The sequence below is a fragment of the Palaemon carinicauda genome, chromosome 17 (genome assembly GCF_036898095.1).
Source record: "Palaemon carinicauda isolate YSFRI2023 chromosome 17, ASM3689809v2, whole genome shotgun sequence".
Lineage (NCBI taxonomy): Eukaryota > Metazoa > Arthropoda > Malacostraca > Decapoda > Palaemonidae > Palaemon > Palaemon carinicauda.
This window is the reverse complement of record NC_090741.1, coordinates 48,988,141-49,011,197: the sequence shown is the minus strand read 5'-3', so window position 1 is coordinate 49,011,197 and position 23,057 is coordinate 48,988,141. Positions and strand designations below refer to the sequence as shown.

The 23,057-nt window shown below is 40.9% G+C and overlaps 1 protein-coding gene across 1 annotated transcript in view; it reads left to right on the top strand.

The window, feature by feature from the left end:
- The first annotated feature begins 2,976 nt into the window (after positions 1-2,976).
- LOC137656736 (tRNA (adenine(58)-N(1))-methyltransferase catalytic subunit TRMT61A-like) overlaps positions 2,977-23,057 on the top strand; it is a 33,996-nt gene continuing 13,915 nt past the window's right edge. The window contains exons 1-6 of the mRNA XM_068390975.1: positions 2,977-3,089; positions 6,490-6,590; positions 7,090-7,308; positions 20,348-20,491; positions 21,513-21,722; positions 22,538-22,660. Coding sequence (XP_068247076.1) covers positions 6,504-6,590; positions 7,090-7,308; positions 20,348-20,491; positions 21,513-21,722; positions 22,538-22,660 — 783 coding nt within the window. The 5' untranslated portion in view covers positions 2,977-3,089; positions 6,490-6,503. The remainder of the gene's footprint in view (positions 3,090-6,489; positions 6,591-7,089; positions 7,309-20,347; positions 20,492-21,512; positions 21,723-22,537; positions 22,661-23,057) is intronic.

Below are 23,057 nucleotides of genomic sequence, written 5' to 3'. Positions count from 1 at the left end.
TCTCCTCTGTTAATATGTGAAGTAGTTTATGGTTAGAGACTGTACAGTATCTCTTCCGTTAATATGTGAAGTCGTTTATGGTTAGAGACTGTACAGTATCTCCTCCAAGCAAAAGACTTTGCGCAGGAGATGTGTTGAGATCTATTATGGACCTCTTCAGTTATCTAAAGAAGAGAACCTTTTTCTGCTATTGTTATCGTAGAAGGGACACTCCTCCAATCATCATTGCTCTAGCGCATGCTATGGTCATCCTTGTCCCTGTTTTTGCTAAGAGAAGCGCCTCTCAGTCGTTCTGGGGAAGGCTATTTCTCAGCTTTAAGCGAAGTCCTCCAACTGAGAAGCTAGATCTATTCTCCTCTTGGAAGTTGTCTATGTTCATGAAGAGCTTCAAGTAGCCTAGTTGTGGCCACCCCTGGAATGTGGAATGTGATTAATATTCTCAAGTTTCTTATGAACCTTTGAGATAAGTGTCAGACAAAAGATCTGACTCTATACATTGTCTTTCAGCCACCGTAGCTTTGTCAAAGTGAATTGGTGAACTTTTGACATCTTGCATAGTCCCAGTCATTCCGAAAGATGAAAGGAGTTTGCCTTCGCTGGTTCCTGGGTTTGTGGCCAAGACCCAGCTGCCCACGATACTAAGTTCAACTCCTCCTCCATCTCTTCACTGGAGGCATCCAGGGGTCATCAGAGTTAGTCTCTCTGTCCTGCCGGTTTACTCTTGGTGTGGGTCTGTGTCCTCTCTCAAAGACTACAAGTTCTAGGTCTAAGGTCCAAAGTGTGTGTCTATCTGACCGACTGAGAGAGCTTCCCTTGCCACCTCTCAGTAGTTGTAACTACCTCGTTAGATATTAAAGAATAATCCTCGCGTTGCTGAATCATACTTTATGTAAAGGACAAAGGTTTCTATAGTTAGGAGAAATACAAATTACTTAAAACTTTTATGAATTTTCGGCTTGAGAGAAAATGTTAATATTATTTATGGTTATATAAAACTAAATAGAAATGATTAAAAGCTGTTATAGTATTATAAGAGGACTGAAAATTCACTTGTATAAGAAATTCAGTGTCATCTCATTTTCCACAGGTATATAACTGAATTTACTGAACAGTTTATGCTATTGTATAAGTTGATAGTACTCATTTCACTCATTGTCCATTTACAATTATACAAAGGTGAAAGTACCTGGACTGGAAAGACGTAATAGCACAGAGTTACATAGTGTAATGTCCCTCTTATGTCTGTTTAAAATACTGTATGTCATTTCTGACATCCAACTTACTTTGTTTTGTCTCATGTTACATCAATCTTTAAGTCAAGATAGTTAAGTAGTGTACTTCAGATGGAAGCTTGATAATTTTGGTGTCTTGTTTTTATAAAACGAAAGAAGGTTCTAAGTACTCGTTCATGTTCAGAACATGTACAGACGGTCCTCAACTTACAAACACACACACACATATATATATATATATATATATATATATATATATATATATATATATATATATATATATATATATATATACACATATATATACACACACACACACACATATATATATATATATATATATATATATATATATATATATATATATATATATATATATATATAAAGCTAAGGGCAAAATACCTAAAATGAATACCTAAAAACTAGCTTTGATATATTAATAGTGGAATTGATCTTCATTCTGTTGTGAACTGATGATCCCTGAGACTATAATAATTTTCAGTTCCGTATGTTCTGTAGGTCTCTAGCCTTACCTCAGAGTCACGGGTGAAGGCGTGTAATCTGATTTCCTAAATTGAAGGCCAACATAACTTCTATCTCGTTCATGTAGACCTTTTTCTAGTCTAAGCAGGCCATGAAACTTGAGACTCCAACATAAGACAACGAACAATTGTTACATTCATATTTGTAAACAATGGAGAAGAGAAACCTTGTAAATGTTTCTTAATTCTCCTTTGACGAGTATGGTCCATTTATTTTATAAATGGCACATGTAATATCTTTCTTAATTTATTTCTATATTTCATTTTAATCTATTGAATTAACTTTTACTATCTTAAACATATATAACACTAAATTTCCTATTAGGCTGTATTTTCTTTGTGTATTCACAGATTGTATCCTCCCAATAAAGATGACCCATTCGGAATAAATATGCATTCAAGATATTATGGCAATCTCTCTCTCTCTCTCTCTCTCTCTCTCTCTCTCTCTCTCTCTCTCTCTCTCTCTCTCTCTCTCTCTCTCTCTCTCTCTCTCTCTCATTATATGTCATTCCCATGTCCATTTCTTGTTCTTACATGTCAAAATGTCCTCTACTTTAGTTTGCTCTCGTATCCATGTTGCTCTTTTTCTATTTCTTGCTGTTATTCTTATTATTATTTCGATATGCTTTGAGTTGTTTAATGTACCCTATATTACATGAGTAATTTTAATTTATAAGAAAGACTGTGGACTTGTATCAAAAGCAATATTATATATCTGAAAATCTGATCAATTCTTTGAAGTCATGTGTTTATTTAAGTATTATATCCAAATACAATCTGCGTTGCTCTTCACAGATAGCAAAGAATAAGCATTGTACACTGTATTTTTTAATTCTTATAAAGAAGTAATTTTAATTTTTATATAAGAATAATGTATATAATATGTATAATTAAATCAAAAGAAATTACAACCCAAGTTATCCTTGACACATTTTCAACACTTCCAGAGTGAAGAAGAATCAAAACAAAAAAAATTCATAGAGATATAAAATAGTTTTTGTGCTTAGCTAAATTAGTTTTAGTGGCAGCCATGTTACCGAGATGTGAAATTTCAGCTATAATTTTCATTTGTATAATTATTAAAACTGTTCAATTTTCTATATTATCCACAAATTAGCAAATTGATTTAAGTTTTTTATTCATATCTACTTATATTTCGTTTAATAACTTCATAAGAATTCTTTATGCTAGATGCAGATCTCATTTTCGCTTCTCTATATAGTATACGTAATCCACTTAAAACGTGTGATACATTGTTTACAATTTAGTGCATCGTTGTTTAAGCGTAATTTTACATAAATACATCATAAAGGTAATAGTGACTGTTAATTTTGTGTATTAAATTTCATTTATAAGGTACCAGGCACCCAAAGTAAGCTGTTACTACTCTATTACTAAGATAGTAACTTACCGGCAGTGCCCTTTTGGCACTCGGCTTCCCATGTGGAAGCAAGATTTGATTTTGAGGTTAGGAAAATGCTATGTTTGATTACGGCTAACTTAGAATACGGCAGTGTAAGGAGGGTTGCAGGGGGCCGTTATCCCCCCCCTGTTAAATAAGTAGGTAAGGACACGGCTTGTAGGTTAGGGTAGGGGGAACGTTTAGGTTAGTTGGAGCCTTTGTAGGGTGACGGCCAGATCCCGTAGAAAACGGGAATATTCTGAACTGTGGCCGTCGTTCTAAAAACGATTTTGGTGGGAGAAGCAAACTTGAAAAACCCACCTAACTTATCCTAAAAGCCGTGTCCTTACCCAGGGGGCTTGCCCCCCCGGACCCCCCTGGACCCCCCCTTACACAACAGTTTCCTTACCAACGAGTACGACGGGAGAAACTAACTTAAAAAACCCACCTAACCTATGCTAAAAGCCGTGTCCTTACCCAGGGGGGCTGCGCCCCCCCCCCCCCGACCACCCCTTACATAACATATTTAAGATCCGTAGACCATTCCCAAACGTTTTTATTCTATACAAGATAACAGTCGGAGCGATAATAAGCAAATTAGGACGCTTGGCCGTAGCGCTACAAACTACCCCCACTTTTAATCCACATGGGAGGAACTGTCCTCTGATATACAAAGCCTTCAAAAATTACACTGGAGCCTTTGTAGTTTATGGGGACACGCCGAGAAAAATGGACAACTAACCCAAACTTCCCCTCCTAACCTGACCTACAAGCCTTGTCCATACCTTTTTAATGACCTAATGGGGGTCTGACGCCCCCTGCGACCCCCCCCCACCACTGTCGCTGTCTTACAAACCCCTTAAACCCAACCTAACCGAACCTACCCTCCTAACCTGACCTACAAGCCGTGTCCATACCTTTCTAATGACCTAAGGGGGGGGGGTCTAACGCACCCCTGCGACCCCCCAACCACTGTCGCTATCATACAAACCTAACCTAACCGAACCTAGTAGTTCCCAGGTCACAAGCCCCCGGACCCCCTTCTTGGGCTGAACTTAGAAAATATAAAATAACTTCATATTATGGTATATCGGATCATAGTAAATCACATCTTCCCCGTAAGGGAAAAAGATTGGGCTAGTAATAAAAAAGATATCGCCCTGTCCCGATAAACTTCATTTACCCCATTACACTTATTTTCACAGTAAAGAAATACCTAGTTTTACCCAATATTCTTAAAATATGGGGTGTATGTATGTATGTATGATAACAGGTGGCTAAGAATATGGTAGTATAAGAGGGGTGGCAGGGACGCGTTAGCTCTCTCTCTCTCTCTCTCTCTCTCTCTCTCTCTCTCTCTCTCTCTCTCTCTCTCTCTCTCTCTCTCTCTCTCTCTCTCTCTCTCTCTCCGTTAAGTAAGTAGGAAAGGAAACGGCTTGCAGTTTAGGTTATGGGGGGAAAGTTTAGGTTAGTTGATGTCCAATTCTAATGCATGCTGGAGGAACTGGCTGCTGATATACATAGACTCCTAAAAATATATGTTCTTGTGTATTTATAAGTACTTTGAGCTGTACTGATGCGAACAATTAGGGAAAACTCATATTTTAAAAAGTTCAGATATTTTAAGATTCCAAATATAGTGACTAAAAATGGGGGTTTGGGGGAGCCTATAGGTCTATCTGCTGAGTCATCAGCAGCCATTGATTGGTCCTTGGTCCTACCTTGGATGGAGAGGTACTTGTGCGCTGATCATATGTGTATATGGTCTGTCTCTAGGGCATTGCCCTGCTCGATAGGGCAATGTCACTGTCCCTTGCCCCTGTCATTCATGAGTGGCCTTTTAACATTTAAAACGGATACAAACACCTAACCTAAAATTCCTTACCGAACCTAACCTAACCTATGAGCGTTATACTTAACCTAAGACTAAGTCTTAACCCTATGTATGTGTCCCAAATAGCTTCATTCATGAAACTGGATTTTTCAGGTATATATGCTATAGTCCATTCTTTTTAGTGATGCAGATTTGCACCTACTCGCAGGGGTGCCCTTTTAGCTTGGAAAAGATTCCAAGTAGTTGATTGGTCAGAGGTGTTTTTGGTCCAAATACCATCATTGTTTTCAAATAATTATCAAGTAATTATTATTATTATTACTATCCAAGCTACAACCCTAGTTGGAAAAGCAAGATGCTATAAGCCCAGGGGCCCCAATAGGGAAAAATAGCCCAGTGAGGAAAGGAAATAAGGAAATAAATAAATGAAGAGAACAAATCAACAATAAATCATTCTAAAAAAGGCAACAACGTCAAAGCAACTATGTGAATCGAAACCTATTTACCAACCTAAATTTCTCCCTCAGATATAGGTTTTGTCAATAAGTAATGTTACCGAATAAATATATTAAGAAGTATCGTAATAGTGAGTCTAAATTTAATAACAACACCGGCCGAAGCCATTGACACGAGCTTGGTTTCGGGTGCACACTGCATAATTTTGTAATTTTTCTCATATTTTAACACAAACTTTGATAAATTGCACTAATCATGAGAAAAACATGTTATCATAAACTTTATTAGAATACCAGAATCTACTAAAAATGTGGAATTGATAAAACTCGCTATTAGTAAAAATTGCGAGAGTGTAAAAGGAGCATTCTCCTGTCGAACACCGAAAAGGGGTTGAAAGGGATAAGGACGGGTATTGCGTTTGTCGCTCAAATTATGAATTCATTTAATCGTGATTTTTATGCAATTTATGCAACACTACAGTATCCTCAAACCGAAAATATTTTTATTACCCCTTTTACCCCCAGGCTATTTGGAACTTTCCAATCCTTAACCCCCAGGGGTTATTTTTTTTTTTCAAGCACATTTTGCAGTATATTTTTTTTAAATTGCTCTAACAGCCTTAATTTTTGTTATAGAGAGGTCAGGTTGGTATCATTCTCTGGGAAAATGCCTGAAGTTTCTCAAAAAATTATCAAAAATATGCAAGAAAAATTATAGATAGCAATTTTTTGCAACGACGTACCGGTACGTCCATGGGGGTAAAGGGATGAGTTTTGTGAAACATACCAGTACGTCCTTTTGGGGGTAAAAGGGTTAATAAGATATGTATGTGTTTGCATGGATTACTCTGAATATCCTCTAAGGAAATGATTTATATTATCTTTCTTTAGTAACAATTTTTAATAAAATTTCTCTTTTATATTGAAATGATGATAATTGTATTAGATAACATTAATGTAGTGTTTTCCAGTTCCACTTTCTTCTATTTAAATAAGTTTTTATAGAAAGTTTGTGTTTCAGGTGCCGTTCAAACCATGAGTTTCAGCAGCTGCAAAAAGCTTATAGAAGTTGGAGACACTGTTATCCTATATATATCAGTCACTCATCTATATGCAATAGAGGTGAGTATAGTACTGTATATGATATTTAGATTTAGAGTTAAAATTCTGCATAAAAAATGCATTTGGGACTTAGTAATAATAAAAGAGTATTTAAGCATAAAAGATGTCTGTTCTCAAACTGATTTTTCAACTCCCTTGAAATGGTAATGGCATATATGTAAAAGTGAACTCTATTCTCAGTTATCCTGCTTACATACAAAGTCAATACAGGTTTTCTAAGGTTATTCATTGTACAATATTTGAAAGAAAAAGGTATTTAATATCTTATGTAGTTTATATTAGGCATAGATTTATAAAGTGCTGTGTTCGGACTAAGTTGATGACTTCTATTCAGTTACACATTGATAAAGATTTTGGCTTTGATTTAAAACCAGCCTTATTTTATTTCTATGTACAGTAATTTTAGTGAAAGTTTAAATGATAGGCATCTTTTGATTATTGTTGAATGCAATGCTGTACTTTACAGTACCCTGTATAATGAAATTATTTTGTTTTTCAGGTTAAACCCAAGATAATAAACAAGAACGGCACTGAGATCGACAACGTATTTCAAACTCGTTATGGATGCCTTACTGTCGCAGATCTAGTGGGAAAACCGTTTGGCTCAAAGATCACTCTTCCGAAAGGTTGGGTTCACGTATTATACCCAACGCCTGAACTTTGGACTGTCACGCTGCCACACAGAACGCAAATCCTTTATACCCCAGATATATCTATGGTAAGTAAATGTCATACATTTGGTTTTGTAATTTTTATTATATTTATCATTATCATTTTGAAACCACAAGTCTAATGGGAAGTCCAGAAAACTTCAGATCCAGAGATGACTTTTTAGGAAGAGTGGGGAAATGAATACAGTGTACTCTGTGGATTATAAAGATAATAAGGAAAGTATGTATGATAGAAGAGAATCCATGTAATGTAAGCACTGTACTTTGTTGGTGATGATATTTTCAAACTAGATTAACATTGGCTTTTATCTTGAAGCTATAACAGTTATCTAATTCACCATTATTACCCCGTAATTTATTCCTGAATGTGGTAACTGAAGTGAAAGCTATGGAAATTAAATTAATCTTTTACAGTATATTTGATTAATTGTATTTAAGATTTTCCAACCAGCCCATTTAGTCATTTCTAGAGTCCCATAGGTCTCATGATGTGTGGAAGGTTCTCTCGGACTTGAGAGAATGCTTGTCTTCCTAGTGAAGGTCACAGTAAATAGTAAAGTAGTACTCGTATTATCAGTTTCTCTCAGAAAATGGCCAGGTTTTGGGGGATATAAGAACACTAACCAACTTCTTGGCTCCTAAGAAGTTGTGGTGGCCGATGTGGTAACGTCCCTGACTGGTGAATGCCCGACTGGGGTTTGAATCCTGCTCAGACTCGTTAGTTAATTTGATCACTGTAACCTCACCGTCCTTGTAAGCTAAGGATGGGGGTTTTGAGGGAGCCTATAGGTCTATCTGCTGAGTCATCAGCAACCATTGCCTGGCCATCCGAGGTCTTAGCTTGGGTGGAGAGGGGGCTTGGGTGCTGATCATATGTATGTATGGTCAGTCTCTACGGCATTGTCCTGCTTGAAAGGGAAATGTCATTGTCCCTTCACTCTGTCACTCTTGAGTGGCCTTTAAACCTTTAAAGGTAGCTGATGTTTCTGAACTGGTGTACTGAGGTGAAAATCCTCCCAAGGCTCAGATTACAAAGATGCCATAGCAGATCATGCAGCTAGTCACAGCACAAAAATGTAGAATATAGCCCATCAGATACTCCTCATATACTTCAAGCATGGAATGTTGATGAGCACAAAGGTGTGAAGGAAGGGTTATGGGAATGAGGTATACGAAATGGTACAGAAAATAAAGGCAATAGATCGATGCCACAAATAAATGGAACAGAATGGGTATGGAAAATATAGGGCAGGTCACAATATACTACACAGCCCACAGTAACCTACTAAGGCCCCATCTTAGGTGCAGCTTGTAGAGTTGGGGTAACCTCTTTACATAGCGGAGAGATTTGCATAAGGTACTTGAAAAATTCCTTATAAATCAGTTTCAAGCTATAACGTTTGGTTCATTGGTATGACGATCTACTGTACTTGCTGACGTGGAGAGCAACTAATGTCATGGAGTAGTGTGTTACGCATTACTTTAGCTTTAGCTAGCCATCTGTGTTTATAATACGAATTCGGGATTTCAGCGCTGCTCTTTTTTGGATAGTTTTATGCCTTTATATTGCTGTGTATCATATCTGGAAAACATAAAAGAGACTTATGATGGCATTGTGCAGGCCACCCTCAGGAAGAAAAGGAAGGAATTATTTTATTGATTACTTATTGTCTACTAGTACAATACTGTATAAGCGTAGGTACACTTCTGTATAGGGTACTGTACAATAATTTATGAACGTAAGGGATTGTTTTTTCTTTAAAGTATATTATATGTACATAGTATGTTTGTGTGTACGTACATTATGTTATGTATATAAATATGACTTCTGACACAAAGTAAGGAATGGATCCTGTCATTCCCCAAGGACTCCTTTTATAATACAGAACTGTACAAGAGAAGTTTTGGGGGTGACCCATATCTTGGTCATACTATGGATTTCTTGAGCTGTTTAGATAGAACAGTATTAAATAGTACACAAGAGGCTACATACAAGTTTACTAAATTTGCAGTGATATTTAAGAAACAATTTTGTTCTTCCTGGGTTGGATGGTCCCAGATACATAGAAGCTCTTGATTTTGTCTCCTATTTTGAAGTTTAAGGTCGATCACATGCAGACCTGCTTTTGCTTCTTATCGTACTACCACTCCTTTTTTTCATGGGTCATCCCCTCTCCTTATTAGATATACTATACAGTAGTACCATGGATAATGATAGACTCTCTGTTGGTTTCAAACAGGCAGAAGGACCAATTACTTTAATTGATAAACATTCAAACAGGGGCCAAAGAACAACACAGTTTGGGAAATTTAGATAGGTAGATTTAGACTATATTAGGGCTTATGCGAGACTTAGTTCAAGCATATTCTTGCCAATCACCTCCCTCGCATAAAGATAATTCTCGGTGCGATAGGGAATTGAATTCTATATCTCAAAGTTTTGATTTAATCTATTTTACTTCATTTGTCTGAGGGTAAAGGGGTGTCTCATATAGGCGTATTCTTGCCAATTACCTCCCTTTCAAAAAGATAATTCTCGGTGCGATAGGGAATTGAATTCTATACAGGGTATCTCAAAGTTTTGATTTAATCTGTTTTACTTCATTTGTCTGAGGGTAAAGGGGTGTCTCGTATGGTATAAGATTCTTCTATATGAATGCTTTTAGTTACTGGAATCCAACATGTCAATACAATTGGAATCAGAGATAGAAAACCAGGTCAGGAGCTCAAATACATTATCCAGTCCCTGACTTCTGCCTCTGGACTAAGCGCTAATTATCAGCCTGAGTACGTTGTGTATTGCGATTAATAGTGTAGATACAGCTAAGTGGATTACCAATTAAATTTTGCAAAATCATTATTCAGATAAATCTTGTTTACTTATTAAGATTTAGGGGCTTCTGGCTAATAGTGTTGCATGGTATATTCAAGTAATTATTACTTTATTTTTGTATGGATGGCATAGTTTTCTCTCATTGTGTAGGATAATTACATGGTAGGTAACTTTGATACAATGCTAAAGAAAGGCCTAAGAAGAATATTGTAAGTTAAATGGCCAGGCAAGATTAGAAATTAAACTATAAGAGATTACTCAAGTGCCATATGTGGATGAGATCTTGGAGATGATTTGGACATGCTCTTTACACTCCCCAAGAGAGATTAGGTCACCAAACTTTCAACTGGTCTCCGCAAGGCACTAGAAGAGTTGGAAGACCCAGGCCTACATGGCTGAGGACTATGAAACGTGACGTGGGAAATGATGAATGGAGAGGTATTGAATTAAAATCTCAAGATAGAGACGACTGGCAAAAGCTAACTGAGGCCCTTTGCATCAATAGGCATAGGAGGTGATGATGATTATGATCATGATGACTAAAGAAAGGAGTTTTATTTTTATGGAAGGTAAGACCAAGAAATAACTGAACATCCTATAATTAAGGCAAATCCAAAAAGATAATCATGTTTATAATATGAGATGATCAAGTTGTCTTGAATGTTATTAGATTTTAGAATTAAATTTTACTATATTTTGTCTCCATTGGACACTCAGCTGCAAAAGAGTGAGGTAGTCAGCATGAAGAGGGGTGTCCTAATTCATGTATGTAGATGTGTGTTGTACATCAAGGTAAATGAACTCTTTAATCATGAGAATTCCACAAAAACCTATAACTCAGCATATTGTTGTAGCAAGATTGCATTTTGGTAGCGAAGGGAGTTTAGTTGTTTTTGGGGGCTCGAGGTGACAAGTCCCTCAACTGAGAGGGTAATTATGTACGGTGTACTTACGAACGAACCTTTTATAACAAATGAAGAAAACCCATATTCTGACGTCTCATTATCCGACAAGCATGGGTCAAGGGTGTGAGTTATTAAAATAAATGGAATTTCAATAAGATTTATTATTTCAATACTGTGCATACCTTATAGTCATCTATATCCCTCTTGCTTTTTCACTCTTAGGGTTGTCAAAAGATTTTGGGGGGATTTATACTGGTCTACAAAATTTTTTTGGTATTAATAGGCCTCTGGTGATGTTCAACACTTATCAAGTTTACTGGTCATCACTGGAGGGGAAGATAAGAAAGACAGATAGAATATTTCTTTTTCTTGTTGTTAGAGGTCGAGAAACTAGTTGCTTTAATGATGTTAACATGATAACCAATTAACTATTAAAGTGAATATTGAAATAATAAATTTTATGATTAAAATTCTGCTTTTATAACATTAATTTTTTTTGTCATCATCATATTTGGGAAACTTTACCCACTGTAGATGTTGTAATGAGATTTAAAAAACGGATTTTGAGCGAAGCGAAAAATCTATTTTTGGGTAAGATAGCCATGTCGTCCTGATGGAAGTTCCTTAAAGGCAGCTTCCTAGGGTATATTACAACTACAGCGATATTCCCAGAGAATTTACCTTCAGGTACCCAGAATTCTAACTCCTGGAGCGAGTATCCCTAAAAAAGACCTTAGGGATATCGTAAATATCAGTGGACGTATTCTTGACACGCCTCATAGCAATCTATACCCCGAATAGAGTTAACACTTCGTAGGGGTAAAATGGCAAGAAAACGAAAACGATAAGAAAGGGGGGAGCCGTTCATAAGGCATCCCTCCTCACCGCTTCGAAAGCGTGCCCTGCGCCGCTCACGGCGCCATCTGTATTCCTTGTAGCGATACACGAGGTGCTACAGATACTGTATGTAGGGAGGGGTCCTACTATCCTTTTCACTCATATTTATTTTGAAAAGGAGCAGGGCGGGTCCATCAGGACGACATGGCTATCTTACCCAAAAATAGATTTTTCGCTTCGCTCAAAATCCGTTTTTTGGGCTCAAGCCATGTCGTCCTGATGGAAGTATACCAGAGCATTACTGTATCTGTGGATTCTCAATACGTGCCGTACTCCTCAAGAGTGTTTCTTAGTCAACTTGACTGACAGACCTAAGATGTTACCGTTATACATCTTTTCACTAATCATAAGCCATGAGAGTGCTTCCTGCCCCCTACAGGGAGGAGTCCTACTAGACTCTAGAAACGAACGAAGAGTACATATACCTATGTATGAATCACTCGCTAGCCAGTACCATATAGTGGTCTCACTCTATATGAAGCGAAGTCTTACGGGACTACCGTATCCAAAAGAAAAAGTCCCGACCAGCACCCTGGTCGAAGAAAATTAGACAAAAGGTTATATCTGCGTAGGATTAAACTTGCTACTACCACCGTCCTCAGAAAGGGGTGGAGTCCTTATTGCTAAGGAAAGTATAAGCCAGTATAATCCAGGCTTTGCATTAAGGAATAGGCTATTATAGATATCCCCGATTAATATACATAGGCTAAATGCTCAAAAAACAATATGAAATCAAAAATATAGGTGAAGGAGACGCAAGGTTCCCGAGAACAAGTTTATTGAGAAACAATAAATAGGTATGGTCACCATAAATATGTACATATGTTAGGTGGATGACCAACAATTTTCACAAGTACTGTAGTGCATGGATGAATGATTATCTGAAAGAAAACATATGTGTCACTTACACATACCCCGGTATCCAACTTAACGTCCATGTTACTACTTTGCTGACAATAGCGTTGGCAAACGCTTGGCACCCTGTCTGTACTTATGTTACCATCACCATCACGTTGGAACAGTCATTGTGGGCTCTGAGAGCCTACACTACCAGTTATATCAGCATATATAACTAACTATTCACCCAAGAATCCAAGTCCCAAATGATTCCGCTGTTCCTCGCAGAGTTAAACAGCAGGGTTAACGACGCAACCAACTGCTACCACAGACCTCTTTAGCTGCTCCACTTGCTTAGCATAGTGGCGAAAGAATACCCTGGAAGACTTCCAGCCAGTGTATGAACGAAGGTGTTCAAAATCCATAAAATTAAAGAAGTTTAAAGATGAAGCAACTTTCCTCGGATCATGACCTGCGGGTGAACTGTCAGGATCCGCTCTGCGAATAAAATATGTAATTTTCGCCCTAAGTTGATTTAAAGATAAATTCGAGCCCGAAGTTTCTCCTCTGAATAATTGGCCCCCATGGAAGTCTGAAGTTCTACGAAGATAGACCTTAAGGCATTCTACGGGACATAGAGATGCATCTTCTTTCAGAGGGCAGATTCTCCAGGGACCCCACCTGTTGGTGGGCAACTCGTTCTTAGCGAGAAACGTAGGGTCCGGAAACAGGTTCAGTTCTCCCCCATCCAGGAACTGAACTCGACCCTCCTCTCTCGAGAGGGCCACAATCTCACTAACTCTGGCCCCAGAAGCAAGGGCAAAAAGGAAGATCACTTTTTGAGTCAGGTCCTTCAATGCACATTCCTCATTATCTAGTAATGAGGCAAAATGAAGGACTTTGTCTAATGACCATGAAATAGGCTTTGGAGGAGCTGATGGTCTAAGCCTAGCACAGGCCTTTGGGATCTTATTAAACATTTCGTTAGCGAGGTCTACCTGGAAGGCATATAGAATGGGTCTTGTTAGAGCTGACTTACATGTAGAAATTGTGTTCGCCGCCAGCCCCTGTTCGTGGAGGTGAATGAAGAAGGATAGGCAGAACTCCGTAGAGATCTCGTGCGGGTTCTTATCTTTGACAAAGGCTACCCATTTCTTCCATGCAGATTCGTACTGCCTCCTAGTAGACTTACACTTGTATTCTTCCAGGAAGTCGATACTATCTTTCGAGATTCCGAACCGTTTCTTCACCGCTAGGGAGAGAAAATCATGAGCTGCAGGGTTCGGGTCTTCTGTAATGAAGCGAAGACAGTCGACTTCTGGACTTGCTGGGACAGAACTGGGTCCGGGAGCGGTAGGAACTTCAGTCGTAGTTCCAGAGCCAGAGGGAACCATACACTGTTCGGCCACTTGTGGGCCACTATTGCTGCTACTCCCTTGAAGGATCTCAGTTTGTTGAGGACCCTCAACATCAGATTGTGAGGGGGAAACAGGTAGATCCTGGACCATCTGTTCCAATCGAGGGACATCGCATCTATTGCTTCTGCCGCGGGGTCCACATATGGGGACACATATTTCGGCAGCTTCTTGTTGTCCTTCGTCGCGAAGAGGTCTATCTGCAGTTCTGGGACTTGACTCAAGATGAAAGAGAATGATCCTGCGTCTAGGGACCATTCTGTCTCTATCGGTGTTATCCTGGATAGAGCGTCCGCGGTCACATTCCGGACTCCTTGAAGGTGAACTGCTGACAGGTGCCACTTCTTCTTCTCCGCCAGTCGGAATATGGCTAACATCACCTGGTTGAGAGGTGGGGATCTCGATCCCCGCCGATTCAGACATTTCACAACCACCTCGCTGTCCAGTACCAACCTTACGTGGATCGAGTGACGTGGGGATACTTTCTTCAGGGTCAGAAGTACTGCCATAGCTTCTAGAAAGTTTATGTGAAAGGTCCCAAATAGCTTGGACCAGATTCCTTGCACTTTTTTCCGATGGGAGTGACCCCCCCACCCTACCTTTGAGGCGTCTGTGTGGATTGTCACTGACGGGGGGGGTGGCTGAAGAGGTAGAGACCTCTTTAGACGACTGGCTTGAGACCACGGTCTGAGAAGAGAACGTAGCCGAAGTGGGACCGGTCTCTTTACATCCCTTCGCTCTTTCGATGCAAAGGTTCTCCATACTCCCGCTGCATCTTTTAGCTGTGCTCTTAGCACAGGGTCTGTTACTGATGCAAACTGAAGAGAGCCCAAAACCCTCTCTTGTTCGCGTCTTGATATCCTCTCGGAACCTAGAAGTCTCCTGACAGACCCTGCTATTTCCTTCCTCTTTGACATCGGGATGGAAAGACGGTGTGACACTAGATCCCAGTGAATTCCCAACCACTGGAACCTCTGAGCTGGAGAAAGACGAGACTTCTTTCTGTTGATCATGAAGCCTAGATATTCCAGGAACTGAATCACTTGTAGGGAAGCTTGCAAGCATTCTGCTCTGGATGCTGCCCACACCAACCAATCGTCCAGGTAGGCTACTACCTGGAACCCTTTTAGGCGTAACTGTTTGAGAGCTGCGCTCGCAAGCTTCGTAAAGATCCTTGGGGCTATGTTTAGTCCGAAGGGCATCGCCCTGAAAGCGTAAAGTTTTTGTTGTAGCTTGAATCCTAGGTAGGGGGAGAGACGACGACTTATTGGAACGTGCCAATATGCGTCTGACAAGTCGATGGAGACGGTATATGCCCTCTTGGGCAGTAAGGCCCTTATGTGTTGTAACGTTAGCATTTTGAACTTGTGGTTCACTATGAACTTGTTGAGTGGTGACAAGTCCAGAATGACTCTGAGTTTCCCCGAGTCTTTCTTGGGAACACAAAACAGCCTCCCTTGGAACTTGATGGACTTCACCCTCCTGATCACCTTTTTCTCCAACAGATCTTGGATGTACTCCTCCAAAACGGGGGTGGAGTGTTGGAAAAATTGAGGGCACAGGGGCGGAGTACTGTACCAACTCCAACCCAGTCCATTTTTGAGAAGGCTGTGGGCCCAGGGATCGAAGGTCCAGCGATCCCGGAAATACTGAAGTCTCCCACCTACCGGCGACACTTCACTTTGACTGTCCTGCAGTCTTGCCTCCCTGGCCGCGACCACCTCTGAATCCTCGTCCCCTAGAGGGGCGTCTTGATGACCCTCTAGCTGCTCCTCTGGGTCTTGCACGAAACGTGGTCGACTGTCCCTCGAACACGGGATTGAATGCAGGGGAAGCTGATGACATTGCTTGGGGAACCCATTGGAAGGTGGTCGGGGTCTGGGCTACCAGTTGTGGAACCGGAGGCAAAGCTGGCTGTTGCTGCTGTGGTCTTTGCTGTTTGAAGGACTTGGCTGGACGAGAGGAAAACCTTGACTTCTTCGCCTTTCCTTTCGGCTGAGGGCCCTCATCCGGAGAAGACTTCCTCTTAAGGGACAGGCCCCACTTCAGGAGAAGATTGCGGTTCTCAGTGGCGGCCTTGTCCACGATCTCTTTGACCACGTCCTTGGGAAAGAGATCCTTACCCCAGATGTTAGATGAAATTAGCCTCTTGGGTTCGTGCCTCACTGTGGCCGAGGCAAACACAAACTCCCTACAGGCTCTCCTTGCTTTCACAAAGCAATAGAGGTCCTTGGTTACTGTGGCCAGATGGATTTTGGCCATAACCATGAACATCTCTGGCATCTTGGGGTCGCTAGCCATCGTCTCCATGTTGGTCTGGAGAGACATCGAGGCTGCCAGGCGCTCCTTTGTGTCCAATTCCCTCCGAAGAAGGAATTCCGACAACTTGGGAAGGTTTTCGCCGAACTGCTGACCTGCAATGTCGGCGTCTAACTTCCCAACCGAGAAAGTAAGGTGCACCTCCTTCCAGTCCTTGTTATCCATTGGCAATGCCAGCGATAGAGGTTTACATTCCTCCAAGGACGGGCACGGCTTGCCAGCTTCAACTGCCTTGATGACGGCCGCAAACCCCTTTTGCATAAAGGGGAAGGCCCTAGCTGGGGAGGATACAAAGGAGGGGTGTTTCTTGCTCAAGGCGGCAACCTTCGAGTTTGAGAACCCCCTCTCCTTTAAAGCAGCTGTCAAGGTGGCTTGAGCCTTGGAGTGATCTAGGATAATCACTTCCTTAGGTTCCGTCTCCTCCTTCGAAACCGGCTCCTTCTTCAAACGGACATAGCAGTCCGGGTAGGCCCCTCTACTGGGCCAGAATTCCACCTCCTCAAGGGGAACTGAACCCAGTTTCTCCGACATGACGATCTTCCCAATCGTCATCGGCATGTGCTCGGCATATCTCCACGGGTTGGCATCCGAGCACAGAGGAAGGTCCTTAACGTTGAGCTTCTTTGGAGGTCCACGTGATGCTGTGATCTTCTGCATCTGGAGCTCCAAAGTAGCGGCCTTCTGATTATTCTCCTTCTGCATCTGTTGGATCATACCAACGATGGAAGAGAGAGCCTGTCCAAGCTCTGCTGGAAGAGCGGACGAGGTAGAGGGGATAGGTTCAGGGACCTGAACCGGCACGTCTGATGAAACGGGAACCTCTTCCTCCACAGCAATAGGATCTCGATCTTGCTCCTCGCCCTCTGCGAGGAGATCCTGCTCCGCACGATCAGACAAGTCGGACATCTTGTCGTCCAACTGGATGTCCTGCAAGGCGTCAGCGACATCCTCCTCCACTGGGATCTGGATCAGAGGGATCTCCGGCCGAGGCTGGGGAACAACAGCATCAGGGGAAGCCTTGGGGAAAAGGTATGCCCTCATCTTCTCGTTAGGAAGATAAGGTCCAGTGGTGTTTTTCTGAAAACCCCTTACCCAAACACGAAGCCTCTCCCTCGCTGCATCTCTTGACTCCGCCGACCTAGGGGATTCAAAAGCCTCTGATAGCAGGTTAGTACATACAGCACATACCTGCGGATCCCAGTAACGATGTTCATCATTGGAGGCTGCACAAGCTGCGTGCCTCCTACACGAGGTATGTCCGCAAAAGTTCTTACTGCGGACATTGCAGAAGACACTATCACACTTCGGATGCTCCTCCTGTAAAAGAAGAAAAATTTCCATGAATATCAAGTGAATTTTAATTCACATGTAACAAATGAGTATTCAACAAAAGAATAAGGGAAAGACACCTACTTGTGAAACCCACACAAACACCTGTGGAAGCCCACCGGCCAAGTCACATAGTTAGTCTTTACTAGAATAACCAGAGAACGTATTTCCGAAGGAAATTAGGTGTAGCTCACACCTAAGGTAAAATAATACCATTCGGCCAGGAATAAAAGAATTATCTTTTATCCTTGTAAGGCGACACCAGGTGATTATACCAGTAACACAAGTAAGATAGAAAAGACAGTGTTGTAACCTACTACATCATGAACTCCTTTGGTTGAATATACCACCAAGAGAGGACTGATACAGTACCTGAGGGTGGTATGCCAGCCGGCTACTGCCGCTCAGCACCCCCCCCCTTTGTTTTGGAAAGGCAGATCTCAAGTACACAACCTCAGATCACCTTTATTGGGGAGAACTCCAGAACCCATGCCTGAACCGGCCGGCAGTGGTTGCCAGACCGTAGCCACCCGGTTTGCACAGAGTTGCCGGCCATCATACTTAGTGGCCGGCAGACTGGGCAGTGTCGCGGGCCGGCCGGCAGCAGTAAACAAACCCTGCCGGCTAGCACCCACACACTAGGCAGCACTCGGCTGCCGGCCCCACTTGTAGTGGCCGGCAGATGAGCAATAGACCGGCCGGCAAAGGTATACATCCAACGCCGACCGACAGCAAGAGAACTGGAGAACACCCCTCCCCACCGACAGCCGGCCTGTAGGCCGGCAGCCGGCAAGGACAACACATACTAAGACAAAAGAGTGAGTGCCGGGTTAAGAGACTATAAGTCTCTGAGCCCGGCACCCGAAAGAGTGCCGAAAGGAAGGGGAAGACACTATGTCAAGCTTCCTAACCGCTGCTTACTGAATTTTCAGACGGCAGCGATAGAGGGACCAAGAAAGGACCGGGCAGCACTCACAGTAATGGTCTCTGCCGGTCGGCACACTTTGCCGGCCGACAGGAGACCACGTCAGTTCCTCATCCCAACCTAGGCTAGGCAAGGATGAAGACGACTGACACAATGAACGGAAAAAGAGAAGGGAAGGACAGAGGGTCCTATCCAACCTTACCTTGGTTAAGGGTCATTCCAAACTAAGACAGTTCATCTCAGTAGAGAAAGACCCGAGAGGGAGGCCGGCACTACTGGCTGCCTCCCACGAACCACGGCAAGGAAGGAATTGCCTTTCCAGAAAAGGGAATAAATCCCGAGACCGGAACGGCAAGGACAGTCTGATGAGTCACCGAGTAAAGGGGTCACTACTGGAACCAACAAGGTGGACTAAGGGGGGAACCCTTAGTGCCCGAGTCAATCGGCAAGGGAGACTCTGCCCCATGCCAGACAAACCGGGCTCAGACTAAACACTGTTGTACTGTCACCCTCTGAACCAATACTGTTGGAACGGGAAGGTACAGTACTACCCCAGCATAGATATATTTGAAGATTAATTCAAATAAACCACTAGAGTTAAGCCTAAGGCTTAAACAGAGGGAAAGGGTTTGCCCCTTCCCCTAAGAGAAGGGAGCAAACGGGGAACAGATAATATTATAATGACCTAAGACAACCTAGCCTAGGCACTAAGAGAATCGATTACCTAATTCACCGAAACTCATATCAATACTATCTTGGAAGGTACTCGAAAAGGACTAATATGTATAACGTTGCCTAACGCTTAAAGCAATAAATTCACATTTGGAAGACTAATTATCATGCAGGAAGTACATAGGCCAACAACTAGCCTACGAAGACTAGTGTTGGTAGCCTTGGTAATTTCGCCAGGCACATTACTATCGCATCATAACAGAATTCCTAAATAAGCTAAGTAGCTAATATTTAAGCGCAAAGGGGGCTGGGAACGTCGCTCTTGCTAACAAATAAATCCTATTCTAGCGAGCGACAGCATCCATGATGCCTCCAGCAGGCAACAGCTCTTGTATCAAAGATAACTCTTTTAATAACTTTAATTTTAACCAAGAGCCCACATTTATACATAAAAGAAATAATACTCAACTTATCCGAGGCAGAAGAAGTTGGAGAAAGCATTATAAACGAGAAAATTCCAAGATTAGGTAGTAAACAGGGAAAATACACCGAGTCGTAGAGCTACGCAAAAAGGAATACAGATGGCGCCGTGAGCGGCGCAGGGCACGCTTTCGAAGCGGTGAGGAGGGATGCCTTATGAACGGCTCCCCCCTTTCTTATCGTTTTCGTTTTCTTGCCATTTTACCCCTACGAAGTGTTAACTCTATTCGGGGTATAGATTGCTATGAGGCGTGTCAAGAATACGTCCACTGATATTTACGATATCCCTAAGGTCTTTTTTAGGGATACTCGCTCCAGGAGTTAGAATTCTGGGTACCTGAAGGTAAATTCTCTGGGAATATCGCTGTAGTTGTAATATACCCTAGGAAGCTGCCTTTAAGGAACTTCCATCAGGACGACATGGCTTGAGCCCAAAAAGTTATCTTTATCATCAAAGTCCTTTCTTCATTCTAGGTTGTAACACAGCTTGAAATAGGGCCAGGCTCGGTTGTGTGCGAGGCTGGCACTGGAAGTGGTTCCCTGTCACATGCACTGTTGAGAGCAATAGGACCGACGGGAAAGTTGCACACGTGCGATTTTCACAAGGAACGTGTTCAGGTACCAAGAAGTGAGATTGTTCTTTTTCTTTTTGAAATTGATATTTTACTTAACACTGGGGCCTTTTTACTCTGTATAATTGTAATAGTGTTGTATTGTTATTGGTGATTCTTAACTCTGAACCCTTTTACCCCCAAAGGACGTAATGGTACGTTTCACAAAAGCCACCCCTTTACCCCCATGGACGTACCGGTACGTCCTTGCAAAAAAATGCTGAAAATTTTTTTTTTTCCACATTTTTGATAATTTTTTGAGAAAATTCAGGCATTTTCCAAGAGAATGAGACCAACCTGACCTCTCTATGACAAAAATGAAGGCTTTTAGAGCTATTTAAAAAAAAATATACTGCAAAATGTGCTGGGAAAAAAATAATCCCCTGGGGGTTAAGGGTTGGAAATTTCCAAATAGCCTGGCGGTAAAAGGGTTAAGGATAATTCCTATACACCTTATTTGGGTGACTTACATAATTTTTTAGAAGTCTTCATGATAATTTGACTATGCGATTTCTAACTCATTATAGTGCATGATGTTTCGCTGTATGGTTTTACAATATAAACAGCTCTGTAAGACATTGTAAATAATGGAGATTCTTTTATATTTGAATATTATTAACCCTTTTACCCCCAGGCTATTTGGAAATTTCCAACCCTTAACCCCCAGGGGGTTATTTTTTTCCCAGCACATTTTGCAGATATTTTTTTAAATTGCTCTAACAGCCTTAATTTTTGTCATAGAGAGGTTAGGTTGGTCTCATTCTCTTGGAAAATGCCTGAATTTTCTCAAAAAATTATCAAAAATGTGGAAAAAAAAAAATTTTCAGCATTTTTTTGCGAGGACGTACCGGTACGTCCATGGGGGTAAAGGGATGGGTTTTGTGAAACGTACCAGTACGTCCTTTGGGGGTAAAAGGGTTAATATAGAAGATTTTGAATAGCCTTTCAGACATATATCTACACTATCTATATACCACTTGTTATTTTGTTGCTAAGGAATACGTAAGTAATTTTGATGTTCTCGTTAGGTAGCATTAGACGAGTTTACTCGCCATGGCTTTGGCGACCGAGTAACCGTATCCCATCGAGATGTTTGTGTCGAAGGCTTGGGAGTTGAAGGCGTGGCTGATGCGGTCTTTCTTGACTTGCCCAAACCGTGGGAAGCTCTGCCTCATGCCGTGTCAGCGTTGAAAGCCGATGGTGGAAGAATATGTTCGTTTTCTCCTTGTATTGAACAGGTATGTACCAAGGATTCATAGTGATTAAAGTTTTGTGTTACAGGAATACTTTTTTTTGTTGGAAGAGAGGTGGTTTTTATGGTGATTTTATAATCCTAATTGCCAAACAGTTGTCTTTATTGAATTCATTCAAAATTGATTATTGTATGTCTAAAATTTCATGTGGCTTTGATCAAATCCTTCAATTAAATAATTTATTAATTATTATGGTTGTTATTGTTTTGATTATAATCATACTGTCTATGATATGCAGTAGCTAATTTCCATTTTTTTATCATTATAAAATACTTTAAGCACACCACTGATCCTCCTTTCTTAAGAGTCCTTCAGCTTACTCTAAGGATATTTATTTAAAAGTGAACAATGAAAATTGAACCAAGACATAGTAAACAAAGTAAAACCATTGAGTTGTACTGACGGAATCCCCATTAGACTTCCCTGAAAGAATTATTTTTACAATTAATTCCCATAGGACTTCCCCGAAAGATGTTTTAAAATGAATTCCCAAATGATTTGCCAGAAAGATTTGTTTGAACTGAGGTGTGCAAGTTGTAGCAAGGCATATTTAAAGATACTGTATAGACAATTTGTAGAGAAGAGACTAGGGTTTATGAATGTCAAGCAAATGATGGAATATATTATAACTGAATACTGAAAAGTCAGGGTAAAAAAACTTTAGAAGATACTACATATATATACTGGAAGTGGCATGGTTCATAAGTTTGTTGGTTTAGTATAATTCTCAACATGTATCGGAAATCTCAATGAGTTTTTTATATATTGATATTACCTTAGAGCCTCATTTTTCTCGACAGGTATGCCGTACATGTGAAACGATGTCGGCCTCAGGCATGAGGGAAATCAGCACCGTGGAATGCCTAGCACGAGAATTTCAAGTCAAGTATATTTCCCTCCCTGTGTTACCAGATAGCAAAGATGTAAGTACGAAATTTTTTCATTCTATTTTATTAATACGTACTTTGGTTCTGTAGTAGTAAAATATATAGTATATGAATATATCCATGTTTTTCCCCTTTTAATTTAGAGGAAAAAATGTTTCTCTGCTGTTTCAGCAGTCAGTGACTCAAATAGTAAAGGGGGCTTTTATGATTCATCATCATCTCCTCCTACGCCTATTCACGCAAAGGGCCTCTGTTAGATTTCGCCTGTCGTGTCTATCTTGAGCTTTTAATTCATTACTTCTCCATTCATCATCTTTTATAATTAGCAACTGTATATTAGTGTATTGTATTGAGATTAGTTTAAAGATGGAAATGAAATACCTTTTATAGTATCTCTAGGGCTCAGATAAGAAATAGGGTTTTGAATTTTGTT